Source organism: Brienomyrus brachyistius, unplaced genomic scaffold (genome assembly GCF_023856365.1).
Source record: "Brienomyrus brachyistius isolate T26 unplaced genomic scaffold, BBRACH_0.4 scaffold117, whole genome shotgun sequence".
Classification (NCBI taxonomy): Eukaryota; Metazoa; Chordata; class Actinopteri; order Osteoglossiformes; family Mormyridae; genus Brienomyrus; species Brienomyrus brachyistius.
This window is the reverse complement of record NW_026042392.1, coordinates 29,807-42,154: the sequence shown is the minus strand read 5'-3', so window position 1 is coordinate 42,154 and position 12,348 is coordinate 29,807. Positions and strand designations below refer to the sequence as shown.

At 43.6% G+C, this 12,348-nt stretch overlaps 1 protein-coding gene across 1 annotated transcript; it reads left to right on the top strand.

Annotated features, from left to right (window-relative positions):
- Positions 1-9,914: 9,914 nt before the first annotated feature.
- LOC125727762 (uncharacterized) lies at positions 9,915-11,979 on the top strand. Its single transcript, XM_049004671.1, has 3 exons — positions 9,915-10,045; positions 10,923-11,056; positions 11,366-11,979. Exons 1-3 carry the CDS (start codon positions 9,994-9,996, stop codon positions 11,789-11,791), a joined length of 612 nt encoding a protein of 203 aa, XP_048860628.1. The 5' UTR covers positions 9,915-9,993; the 3' UTR covers positions 11,792-11,979.
- Positions 11,980-12,348: the final 369 nt, after the last annotated feature.

The window sequence follows — 12,348 nt, the reverse complement described above, 5'->3', positions numbered from 1 at the left end:
GAATCCCGTTCCATGCCCCCCCCCGCCCCCCCGAGTCAAGATGCTGGATTAGTCCCTCCGTTGTCTTTAAACCCAACGTCGTGATGTCGGACATGTCTCGTGCAATTACAGCGATTATGTGCGGTCAAACTGGTTGAAAGGCGAAAGCACCAACAATTGTGGATGTGCGTTGCTTCGAGATCAAGCACCGGCGACAACATGCTTGACAAAAAGAAAAAAAAAAACACAAAAGTATTTCGACTTCAAGACACTTGCAGCCGTATCTTCTGAGCTGCTCCACTTTTGATAGGTCATCAGGAAATTTTTATTAGGGTCAAGCAATTTGATATGTTTAAATATGATCTCTTTGTGTGTGCATTGGTATTTCAAAGAGGTTAATAGGGAAAAAATACGGCTGGGGGCTAATGCCCAGAAATTGGCTACGTTAAATTCCGTTTCACCCCCATGAGAGTAAATACCTGTCTAAAAACCTTACCCAAGTCCAAGATGCTAAAGGCTTGGTTTGTCTGGTATTTTTATTGCAAGAGAGGTTTAAAAGGAACTTTTTTTTTATTATTTTCATATACGTCTTTAATTGGTCAGCAGAATTTGAAGTGCTTTTTAATTTTTTTTTTTGCCTTTTTTTGAGTTTTGTGCTCAGTGTGATGTTCTATTTGAAGTAACATCTAGATCATTGTCACAGGTTTAGCCACTTCTGAGCTGCGTATTTTCTTACGATGCTCATAAACTCATAAATGCTTCATTGTTGCATGCACTTTAAAGAAAATTCAGGTTACAGAGAGAAGCATGAATCTGTCAGAAGTTTTAATTCTATATTGTAAATAAACATGCTCACCAGCGTTTTTTCGTTTCCCCGATAGCTAACAGTATCTTGCGTTCATGCCGTATTTGATATGACACTTGAGATTTTTAACAATCTTTATTTGAGATGTGCCTATGGATTGGTTTGTTTTTGATTAACAAAGCCAACATTGTTCTTTGTTACGTTAACAGCCAACATTGTAAATGATTTAATGTTGAATGTCGTTGGTGTCACCCGGTAATCATCACTGTTGTAATGGCAGTGACCATTGTACTGGATGTAAAATATTTTGATAAATATTTGTAATTAATTACCTAAACACGCGAGCCAGAAGCAGGGGTCATTCATGTAATTGTTGTCAGCTCAAAGTCATTGTAAAGAAGTGCTGTTAATGTTTGGTATTTAATTACATTAGTGAACAAGGACTCAGTGCACAGAACGCATTTTGTGAGCGCAGAACTGAAAAGCACCCGATGTAGTAAATAGGATGCTAGTTTTGTCAGTGGTCAAATACAGTAGCTGATTTCTCTTTCGTATCTTTGGACAACATTCTGAGACGTTTTCTTTTCGTGACCCAGGCGGTGAAAGTTGATGTGGCTCTGAGCCAGTTATACGGTAAAAAGTCTAGATTGGCAGAAGCTCCAGCACCAAGTTATTTGAAGCGCTGGGCATTTTCGAACTGCTGAACGTGTTTATATTTTCAAAATCAGTGTGTGACCAACAGCTGAGTCCTCGATGCCAGTGTTGATGTTCGAGCCCTTTATAGTCATACACCGACACTCCACCAGGGGGAGATGCAGAATAATGTTAAATTTGGGCTACCGGTGTGCCAACCTATTCTTGGGACCACCTGTTTATACCCAAAAATCAATGATCTGTGCCACTTGGGTTGTGTGTGTGTGTGTATGTGGGGGGGGGGTTCAGGAATGCTGCTAGTTTTAGCCCATGCACATGTTTGTTGACTGTTTGAGAAGATTTTTGATATTTTTGGCCAACCCATTCAAAGCCCCATATGGCTAATTTATTCACCAGAGCACAGAACATACGACAAACTAATGGAGAACTCCTTATTATCTCCATCAACTGGGGAAACAATGGACTCTACTGGCCTGTGTCGGAGCAGCCTGACCCACGGTATTCTTCTTGGAGTGGTGGTTTGGGATTTATAAGCTTGTTTTACTTTCCTCAATAGTTCTTAGTTTCTTTTACCGCCAGAATGCTCTTAACCGCACTGGCAGCAAGTGGGTCTTGCGGCCGGGTTCTTAGTGTCTTTGTCAAACTGCCTCTTGACATTTGACCTTTAACCCTTTGGCATGCCGGATGGGAAATTGCCTGATTGTGCCTGTGGATCTCATTGTCGTAGGAAAGCCTGAGCTGGTTGTTCTTGCTGCTGTGTCTGTGATATCGGATGCTGAATAATGCCAACTGAATGCTGGCATTTGGCTCTAGAACAGTCTCCTTAGGGCCTCTTCTCAGAGTGACCCATACATTGTTTCACACACCGTTTTTAACAATTATTTATTAGTATTATTAATGTTATTGCTATTTTGATATTTCAGAATCCCTTCATGGTCCACACCTCTTTTTGGCTATTTTTAGTTTTCCTATTTTGGGTCTGTAACACAAATGCGAGACATTCGTCTTTGTGGGTATGAATCAGAGCCACGAGTTCTGTGATTGGAGCTGAAGTGATATCACTCCCCTGGTAATGAGTTAGACGCCAGGCCTCATTGGGAGATCAGGCTCACTAAACATCTGCCTTTCCCATTCCATGCTCATTTTGCTTTTGAATGAAAGCGGCTTGAACGGTTTTAAATCATACGCATTCACCTGTCCACATAACTGCATGATTTTTTTTTTGGCTAAAGCATTTTGCCTGATTTTTCTTGCTCAGGCCGACGGCATCATCTTGGACTCAGTTTGTGCTCTATGACCAGCTTGTGCACAAAAGTCCATCTTTGGACCACCCATGCCACTGTCCACACTCAGGACAGCTAGAAACAGCTTACATAAGACAGCTGTTTCCTGTCTGGCAGCTTTAGCTTTGTGGGACAAGTGTGTCAGCAAAGTGGAGGAATTCTGACTCATGAGTCATTCAGAGATCCACATCCCTCGAAAGAGCCGGATGTCCCTTGAAACTGGGCCTCCGTTTCTTCTGATTATGACCCCAGGGTTCCAGATGTGTAGGATAATGCGTGTAGGATAATAACTGCTTTTAAACGGGGTTGAAACCAATGGTATTCTAAATAAAAAAAAAATAAATCACTGAAAATGTATATTATTAGGTCAGGATAATCCCTGAATGAGTTCGCCTGTGGCACTGTTGAAAGACAGTGTCATGTTAAAGTGCAATGATTGTGATATATAAATATAAATAAATAAATAAATATATATATATAGATATACACACATATATATTTTTGTCCATGATAGTGTGGGGAATATAAAGGAGCATTTAGAATGCTCAATATTTTCTCTTAATCGATACGTTTTTAATTTCAGGTTTTTATCAGGTGTGTTATTCACTGCATAATTAATTTAAAGAATTGCAGAGTAAAGCTTAACAAATGAATGGAAATATAAAGAATCTTCGAATCTTCGTTTCATGAGTGATAATTTATAAACCGATCTGTGACCCAGCCCCCTTATTAGTGAACTGGTTAACTGTGACTGGCTGATTTTCCTTCTTCTTCTTTTCTAAAAAAACAAAGAACAAAAGCTGAAATATTATGTGTCAGATATATGGATTTATTATGAAAATTTCATTTACTGTGCGAGACACAATTCTAGATTGTACAAGGTGAAGGCGAGAGAGAATATTATTATTACTGAGATGAAGAGTGACATATGACTTCTTTTGGGTGCTGTATTTTGAAGACTAACATTGTAACAGGAAGGTTGTTGTATATGTGGTGCTGTATTCAATAAAAGGCATAGAATTTGACAAAAGACGCTGTCGTTGGCCCCTTGTTTCCCTGTGGGCACCTCAGTGAAGGTGCCGGCAGCTTGACCTTATACCCTCTAACCAGGTGAGTGGAGCATGCGATCGCTTGGACATGCAGGAGAGCCAGTAAGGAAAACAAAAATAAATTTTAAAAAGGCACAGATATTTAAGAAGTTCGTAGTTCGTAATTAGCATTCCAGTGCAGTACCATAGGCTAACAACTTCTACATATCCACAAATTATAATGTTGTGTCAATATAAAATCCAGTTGTTTTGACAGAATGTGTGTTGGGAGGATGGCTGATTTTATAGCTGTGTTAGTCTATTTCCCTTAATATTTTAATCCAGCTGCTTTTGACACAATGGCAGTTCACATATAAATATCAGTACAGAGGCTACGATGGTCCATGTTATGATATTTTGACTTTATGATGGGTAAATGTGTTTCACTTTCAGTACATTATTCAACAAATTACATAAGATATTCAACATATTATTATAAAAAAGGTGTTAATGATTTTCCTCAACTATAGGCTAATGTAAGTGTGCTAAGGGGAGAGGCTGACCGCCTGGTGTTCTGGTGCATTCAGAATAAACTGGAGCTTAACACGCTCAAGACTGTGGAGATGACAGTGGACTTTAGGAGGCACCGTCAGGCAGTTCTTCCTCTCACTATATCCAACAGCCCTGTGGCCACAGTGGAGACCTTCAAGTTTCTGGGAACAAGCATTTCCCAAGACTTGAAGTGGGAGCCCGACATCAACTCCGTCCTCAGAAAGGCCCAGCAAAGGATGTACTTCCTGCGGCATCTGAGGAGGTCCGGTCTGCCATGGGAGCTGCTGAGCCAGTTCTACACCACTGTCATTCAGTCTGTCCTTTGCTTATCAGTCACAGTGTACTTTGGAGTAACCACTAAGCAGGACCAAGGGCGACTGCAGCGAACAGTGAGGGCAGCGAAAAATGTCATCGGTGCCCCCCTGCTCTCCATCCAGGACTTGTACTACGCAAGGACTAGGAAACGGGCAGATAAAATCATTGCAGATCCGTCACACCCTGGACACCATCTTCTCCAGCTTCTCCCCGCTGGCGGCCGCTGCAGAACTCTGCACACAAAACCCACCAGACATGGGAACAACTTCCTCCCTCAGGCCATCGCCCTCTTAAACAGCTAAGCTGTGTCACCTGCCTTCTGTAAATTCCCCCCTCCCTTAAACTCTGTTTGCACTCAACCTCGCCACCTTATACTTGTGCAGTGTTACCCATGTGTGTATATTTTCAAATTTTATTTCTTGTATAGGGGCGGCATGGTGGTGCAGTGGTTAGCACTGTTGCCTCTGTGACCTGGGTTCGAGTCTCCGCCTGGGTCACATGTGTGTGGAGTTTGCATGTTCTCCCCATGTCGTCGTGGGGTTTCCTCCGGGTTCTCTGGTTTCCCCCCCACAGTCCAAAAACATGCTGAGGCTAATTGGAATTACTAAATTGCTCGTTGGTGCGAATGGTGTGTGAGTGTGCCTTGCGATGGGCTGGCCCCCCATCCTGGGTTGTTCCCTGCCTCGTGCCCATTGCTTCCAGGATAGGCTCCGGACCCCTCGTGACCCAGTAGGATAAGCGGTTTGGAAAATGGATGGATGGATGGATTTCTTGTATAGTGTACAGTGTCATTTATTATTTGTGTACTAGGGAGTCTCTAGCAGCCGAAACCAAATTCCTTATGTGCCCCAGCACACTTGGCGGATAAAGCTGATTCCGATTCTAAGCTTGTTTAAGGTAGGCTAGGCTAGGCTATGATGTTTGTTAGGTTTACGATAAGTTTATAGGAACGTAACTCCATTGTAGCCTGGGGAGAGGCTGTATAACCAAACAATCTCTGTTTGTCATGCTGTTTGTTAAAAAGGGGCTATTCAGAGGGGAGGAGGGCAGGGTCAGGTAGGCAAATAGTTTTGCACTTCATCAATCCTCTCGTTCCTCAATGCGTTAGGGCAGTCTTTCTCAACCCATTCCTTGGACAGCCAGCATTTTCGTTCTCTCTCAGCTGGGAGCTGGGAGGGAGCAAAAACATGGACTGTGGGGCTCCGCATGGGCCTCCTTGGAAACACTGTCTTAGAGAAACATTTGGATCCATTTTCCTCTTTCCTCCTTCTCAGTTGTATGCAAGCGGCGTACCCCTTATTATTTTTTTTACTAGTAGCTTGGAATAAACCATATTCCACACAAGCCCATCCTGAAAATCCTGGCAGGAGTAAGCACGCCCCCTGCTGGTTCTCTTCCTGTCCAACTTTTTTTTTTTTTTTGGATGGAGTTCATCCTGTCACCACATAACCACTCCTTCCCCTGAGCAGGGGCACGGCTTCCTCCCGATAAAGGTGTGTCGCGATTCTGCTGCCGCCCCAAGCAGAGCCGCTTTTCCGCCGCCCATCCAGACCTGTGGTTCTGCGCCCTGACTCGAGTTCTCTCTGCCTTAGGATCGGTGCCGTGAGCACATCCTGCCGTAAGGCCCAAACATCTGATCGTGCACGGCACTCCAAAAAAAAACCCCTTCAGGGTCAGTGATCTAATGTTAGATGTGCCAGAATCTGCAAGAAAGAAAAGGGGGGGGCGGGACTTTCCTCAGCAGACTGCTCAGCACTTCCTGTGTCTGGGGCACCTCGAACCCGCTTCCAGTGCAGCTCGTACGTTTGTGCGAATTCACTTGAATTGACTAGGGTGCTACTCATATACACCTGATTGCTAAATGCCTATAAAACAATTAATGACTTAAATAACATTTGCAAAAATTCTATGAATTGCATGAAGTGCTACCTGGAGTGTTTTTTGAAAAACACAGGAGAAGTGTAACACTAAACTGAAATACTGGAAACATTGCGTGTGTGTGGGGGGGGGGGGGGGGGGGTCTCACTTCGTGTGTCTCCCTCCCCTGCCAAACCTTGTTTTGCTTGGTTTGTGGTGCACCTCGGACTCCCCTGCCCTGAAAAGGGAAAGGTCACTGATAAAGGTCAGCTTTGCTTTTTGAGATCCACTCCCCCTCGCCATCGCATGCCTCTGTCCTTGAGCCAAACCGTGCCACACCCAAAAGACCAGGCCTTCCTCCAAAATTATGGTTTATCAAAACACTTGTATCTGCAGTCTTTGGCTGTGATGGTGCCGACAAAGTTTCTTTGAATTTAACTGAAAATGAGGTGAGGTTTGGCAGGAAGTAGGGCAACTCTTGTCTTCCCCCCCTCCAAGGTCTGACGCTTTCCTGTGCCTCACTGGCGTCTCTCTGTTACTCTATAGGTCCCAGGGCTTTGATCTGGAGCCATCCGGCAGTGGAGGGGGTGGGGGGTCATGGCTGTGGTGTGCTTTTGCAGAAACCCGGCCACAATTCAGGCCACTGGGTGAGACAGCCAGGTACCAGAAAGCAGCTCGGAAAGCACCCCGCTGCCCCTTCCCCGATGCCGACAATGAGAGAGCCAGATCCGGACGCGTTCCACTGCTGATAGGGCAGCTGTGGAATTCCCTCCCCTGCGACTGGCTGCTGCTCATGTTGCAGTGCTAAGCTGACTTCATCCTGGAACATCATGTCTGTCAAGTTAGTGTCTTATAGTGATTCATGGAGGAGGAAGGAAAATGCTATATGCTGATGTCATTGATGGTTCTGGCTTGTTTTGGCATCCTGGATGAAATCTGAGTAACCTGTACAGGCACCCTGTCGGACCCCATGAACGATGCTGACCTGGGAATTTGCCCGTCTTGCCCCCCACAAGTCCATCCTGAAAAACCTGACAGGAGTAAGCACGCCAAGCGGTGTGAACCGGAAATGTATTTCCAGGCTTTGTTTTGGGCCTATAAGAGCCAATGTAATCCATCTAAGGTCTTATTAGACCTGATTAATTCAAAGAAAAGAAATACCACCTTAAAAGGAAATGTTCTTTTAGATCTATAAGATATTCTACATCCGGCCAATGAGATATGCTGCCTGCTGCTTACGATAGCTAAGGATCTGCTTATCTTGTATCTGTGACACAAATACAGAGCCACTTTGCCTGGTGGTTTTAGGGATGCTATAATTGAAACATAACAGGGCCTCAACAGCAAAATTGACCTCAAGCAAATTTCACATGGCAAACCAGATGCTCATATTTGGGAAATTACCTGAGGTAACTCACACACACCCTTCTGAAGAATTAGCATCATGCACACAGCTAAGAGTAAAAAAAACAAACTTTTTTTCATGCTGTAGTCTTCACTTTGGCTGAAACCCACAACAATGATTACCAGGAAAGCTCACAGCCTGACTGAAAATCTCCGATGCCACCAGCCTCTTTTTTCAATCGCATGTTTTTTTTTTTTTTTTTTATTTCAGTTAAGTTTTGTTTCGTAAGAAAAGGCACTTCGAATAAATGTGTCAAGCTCCCTGCAGCAGCAGTCATGAAAACATTGCACAGTGGCTAAATGCCTGAACCAGAACTCAATTCCTCCCTCAAACAAATACAGATCTCCTAGGTGCATCAACAAGCATCAAGATGGCCTTAGCAGTGAAATATGTTACAGTGTCACATATGATCCAGGTGCTTATTTTCACACCAATGTCTATGAATACTGGGAAACCATCGCTATCAGCCACGAAACTGTGAATGCACAATGGCGTTTAGCGGACCGTTCATGGTTCCCCTTATCGCTCGTTCAGTGCCATGAGAAAGGCTGCTCGGACATAATCACCTTCCATTATACATCTCTCGTTTACCATTTTGGCTGCTGATGCAACATTTGCACAATTTCTGAATGTTAAAAAATATGTTTTTGTACAAAGCTGCACCATCTTATTACTCGTTTAGAGTTATTTATATAATGTGTCTTTTTTGTAAGCCGTAAAACTTGGAGCCACATCGTCTGGTTCCACATGTATACAGTTGAGATGACGATAAAGTTGACTTTGACTTTGACTCAGCGTTCTAAGTATCATGACCACAGTTTACCAAGCTGATTCACTTCTAGAAAGTGCTCCAACCTGCACAATACCTGGAGCCTGTCCTGCAACAAAAAACTCCTCCTGCCCCCAGCAAAATGGCAGTTTTCTACCTTTTTTTGAGCTCACTGTCCCATTTCTGCTCAACCCCCTCCTCACTAGCAAGGTTTCACTAAAAGAAAAAAAAGATAGTTACCACTTTGCCATTTTACATCATTCTCCTGGTCAAACTAGGTGACACTGAGTCTTAGTGAAGAAATTACGTTACACTTTCCTAATCTTACGTTTTAATTCAGGAACACGGCTAATTGTTTTGAGAGTGTAAGAATGTGACCTGGAGTAAAGAGGCTCTTTGCATCTTTGAATTAATAAATAAAGAGTGTACAAATATTCTATCCTTTCTTGTAATGACTGTGCTTCTATAATGAAATTTAAAAGGTAGCACTATTAGTAGCATTTTAGCTTTTGTCAGTGTTACCTTGCTTGCAGGACTGTGTGATATTTTTATGTAGCTTTAAGGATTTGCAACAGTTGTTGCAAATGTTTTCTCCTTTGCAACATAGACTGTGCAGGGTAAAGAACCATTTCTAGATGACCACACAACCACAGACATGAGATGCCCAGCGTGCTGTGACGTTTCTCTTTGCGTGTGATGACGTGATTCTACTACAGCATCCTATTGTGAAAGTACTCCGGGCAGCAGGGGTTAAGGATCTTGCTCAAGAGCCCAGCAGTGGTGTGATTACTCTGATCCCATGGCTTTTCAACCCACAACCTTCCAGACACAGATCCATCCATCCATCTGTCCATCCATCCATCATCCATCCATCCATCTTGAACCTGATTCTCCTGCTGATGGTTACAGTTAATAATTATCTTTATTACTCATGACCCTGTTCTGGATAACTGGCTGGGCAGATTAGTAGCATGTTCATGCTAAATAATCCAACTAATACAGGCTGCAGAATCTCAAATATAGCCGCGTCACTGACCATGCACATGTCTCTGAAACACTTCCTACAGATGAATATTGTGCTCTGAATTTGGGCGAAGCCGTAAATCGGTTGTTGACTGATGCATAGAAGGAAGGGTGGAGGCTAGTTGAGGTGGGGGTGTCCATAAGGATGAAGGGGAGTGAAAGTCCTGTTGCAAGTGTAGCAATGCGATTCTGAGAAGTATTGCCCCACATCGACATTACTGCGTCATTTCCTCTTATGACAAATCTGTGGTTAGACTTAAAAAGTTTTTGCGCGGCGCCGATCATGAGTAGTTACCGCCGAGCGAGCCGGTGTCACCACATGCATGATGCCAGGTCATAGTTACCGTCTGCTCCCAAGTGCTCAACAAGCTGTAGGTAAGTACCATTAAGCAGTATAGCCCTGGTCATACCATCATAACCTAGAGCTGGAAGCCAGGAAGTCTGGTTTGGATGGTGAATATGTGTGTGTGTGTGTGTGTGTGTGTCTGTCATTCTGTCTGCTCGAGCCCATGCGTGCGTGTGTGACACTGCCGGCTGGTGTGTCGGAAAAGAACTTGCATACATCGGTGCTGACCATAGCCTGGTGCTGGTGTTTCGGAGTTGGAGCCCTTACCCTGATCGGCTCCTAGACTTTCAGTGGTTTACCGTTAGCGCTGCGCTAGCAAGCAACATTCCTTCGTTCCATCTACCAGCGGTACCACTCAATGGTCCCTGAACGCTCACTCGTGTTGTGCTTTGTCTTGTGATTTCAGTTGATGTCTTACTATGTTCCCGCTGTGTTTCAAAGGCGTCGTATAGCTCTTGCTCCAGTGCTGCTTATACCAGTGACTGGGCATTCGCTGGAATCTCAGCCAAGACTCATTTGCAGAGGTGGAGATTCCAGGTCCAGAAAGCACTAATCCAGACCAATATTTTGTTTCAACCAACCAGTTGAGTGCTCTGTGACTGTGATTCTTTATACCCAATCGGCTGGTTGAAACAAAATCTTGGTCTGGATTTACACTCTCTGGACCTGAAATGACCACCTCTGCTCAATTGTATATTGCTGTCAGCAAAAGCACCTGCTTAGTAAAGACATTTAAGTGTTTGCATAATGTAAAGTTTTAAATGTCAATTATTACTAATGCTATTAAATATATGTGTAGTTAGGTCTATCATCTACTGCCTTAACTTAAAATACGAAATGATAAAGTGTGGTAAAATAAGTGTCCTTGCAGTGTCTGTAACCTTAACATCTTCATGCTCTTCACAGCTTTGTGGTTGGTTCTGCTGGTCTACATGAGTAGGGCTGCTGCATGTCGCATTGAAGCAAACTCTGTTTTACTGAAGAGCATTATGCTTGCTGATCTAATGAGGAAGGACGCTGGGGAACTCCGCAGAACGTATGTAAGTATGCATCTTCCATAGTGATGGATATGGCAGCTGGGACTCTCCACCACCAGCTTTATAACTGCTACAGTGACCGCCACAGAATAACCCATGAAAGCATGGAAGACCTTTATGTAAACCTAGACTATTGGTCTTATTTTCTTCTTAAGTAAATTCCTGTTGCAAAAACTCTTGCAGTTTCCACTAATATATTGCATTAGACTAAGCATTTTCGAATGATTTGTGCAAGACAGCACTCTTGTTTGGTAGAAACGCATATAATTAGACTTCCTTAAATTTATATTTTGCTTGTCTGTTGATTCCTAGATCAGACGCCAAGGGGATTTCATGAAGTCGTTCTGCCAGATGCCAGTGGATAACGCCCCAGATCCTGAGATTACTGGTTTTGAACCTGCAGAGAAACTTCAAAGTATATACACCAAACTCAAGCTGTTCCAAGAACACCTGGCTGCGGTCCGAGAGCAGCAGACACAGCTTCAGGACCCCTCCAACTCACTGCTCAGCAAGCTGAGGAGTGCTGGTGAACGCTTGGGCGACCTGGCAGGGAACGTCAAGACAGCCCTGCAGTGTCTGAAGCCCAACGAGCTCATCACGGTGAGCTCCATAAGCGACTCACCAAGGAATACCTTCCAGCAGAAAGTGTATGGCTGTGTGGTTCTGACAAGGCACAAGGAATTCCTGTCTCGAGTTCATCATGAGCTAAAGAACCTCAGGAACAAAGTTGGACGATGAACTGTCAGGTTCTCAAATAGCTCCAGGGGACATTTTTGGGTTCCGTTATAATATGCCTATAGACCAAAGAAAAAAGATGTTGTACATTTTTGTATACATATTTATTTTATTTAATTCTTAATTTATTAATGTGGTCTGAAGCTACTGTTCACTAAAGACTATTCCAATGATCTGCAGGGTGTCATTAAAGGTGCAACTTCCTTTCTTTTATAAAACAGCTCTCATCTGTTTTATTGCAATATGACCCACGAATCACCCTCTGCCATAATATTACATTGAAACCTGTTGAGTTTGATATATGATGATTATGCATTACAATAGGAATGACCTGGTGAGTGATACGGACACAAGGGGGCACTGTTTTCTCTAGGACAACATTTAGGTAAGGGCTGGGTTCGAATTCAGGGGCTGCATCTTTCTAAGGCTGCATCAGAAGACTGAACGCGTCACAGTGACGTCCTAGGGCTGTCCTAATTCAAAGACTCCTTCAAACGTGGCCCAGAAATACATTCTTCTTTTGCCCATTCGTGAAGGATCCACCTGCTGACTCCATCCAC

Excerpts from the sequence above, each read along its gene's own strand:
- LOC125727762 (XM_049004671.1), top strand. The coding sequence starts at position 9,994 with ATGATGCCAGGTCATAGTTACCGTCTGCTCCCAAGTGCTCAACAAGCT. Across the intron at positions 10,046-10,922 it reads AAGTGCTCAACAAGCTGTAG|CTTTGTGGTTGGTTCTGCTG; the intron begins GTAAGTACCATT and ends TGCTCTTCACAG. Across the intron at positions 11,057-11,365 it reads GGGAACTCCGCAGAACGTAT|ATCAGACGCCAAGGGGATTT; the intron begins GTAAGTATGCAT and ends GTTGATTCCTAG.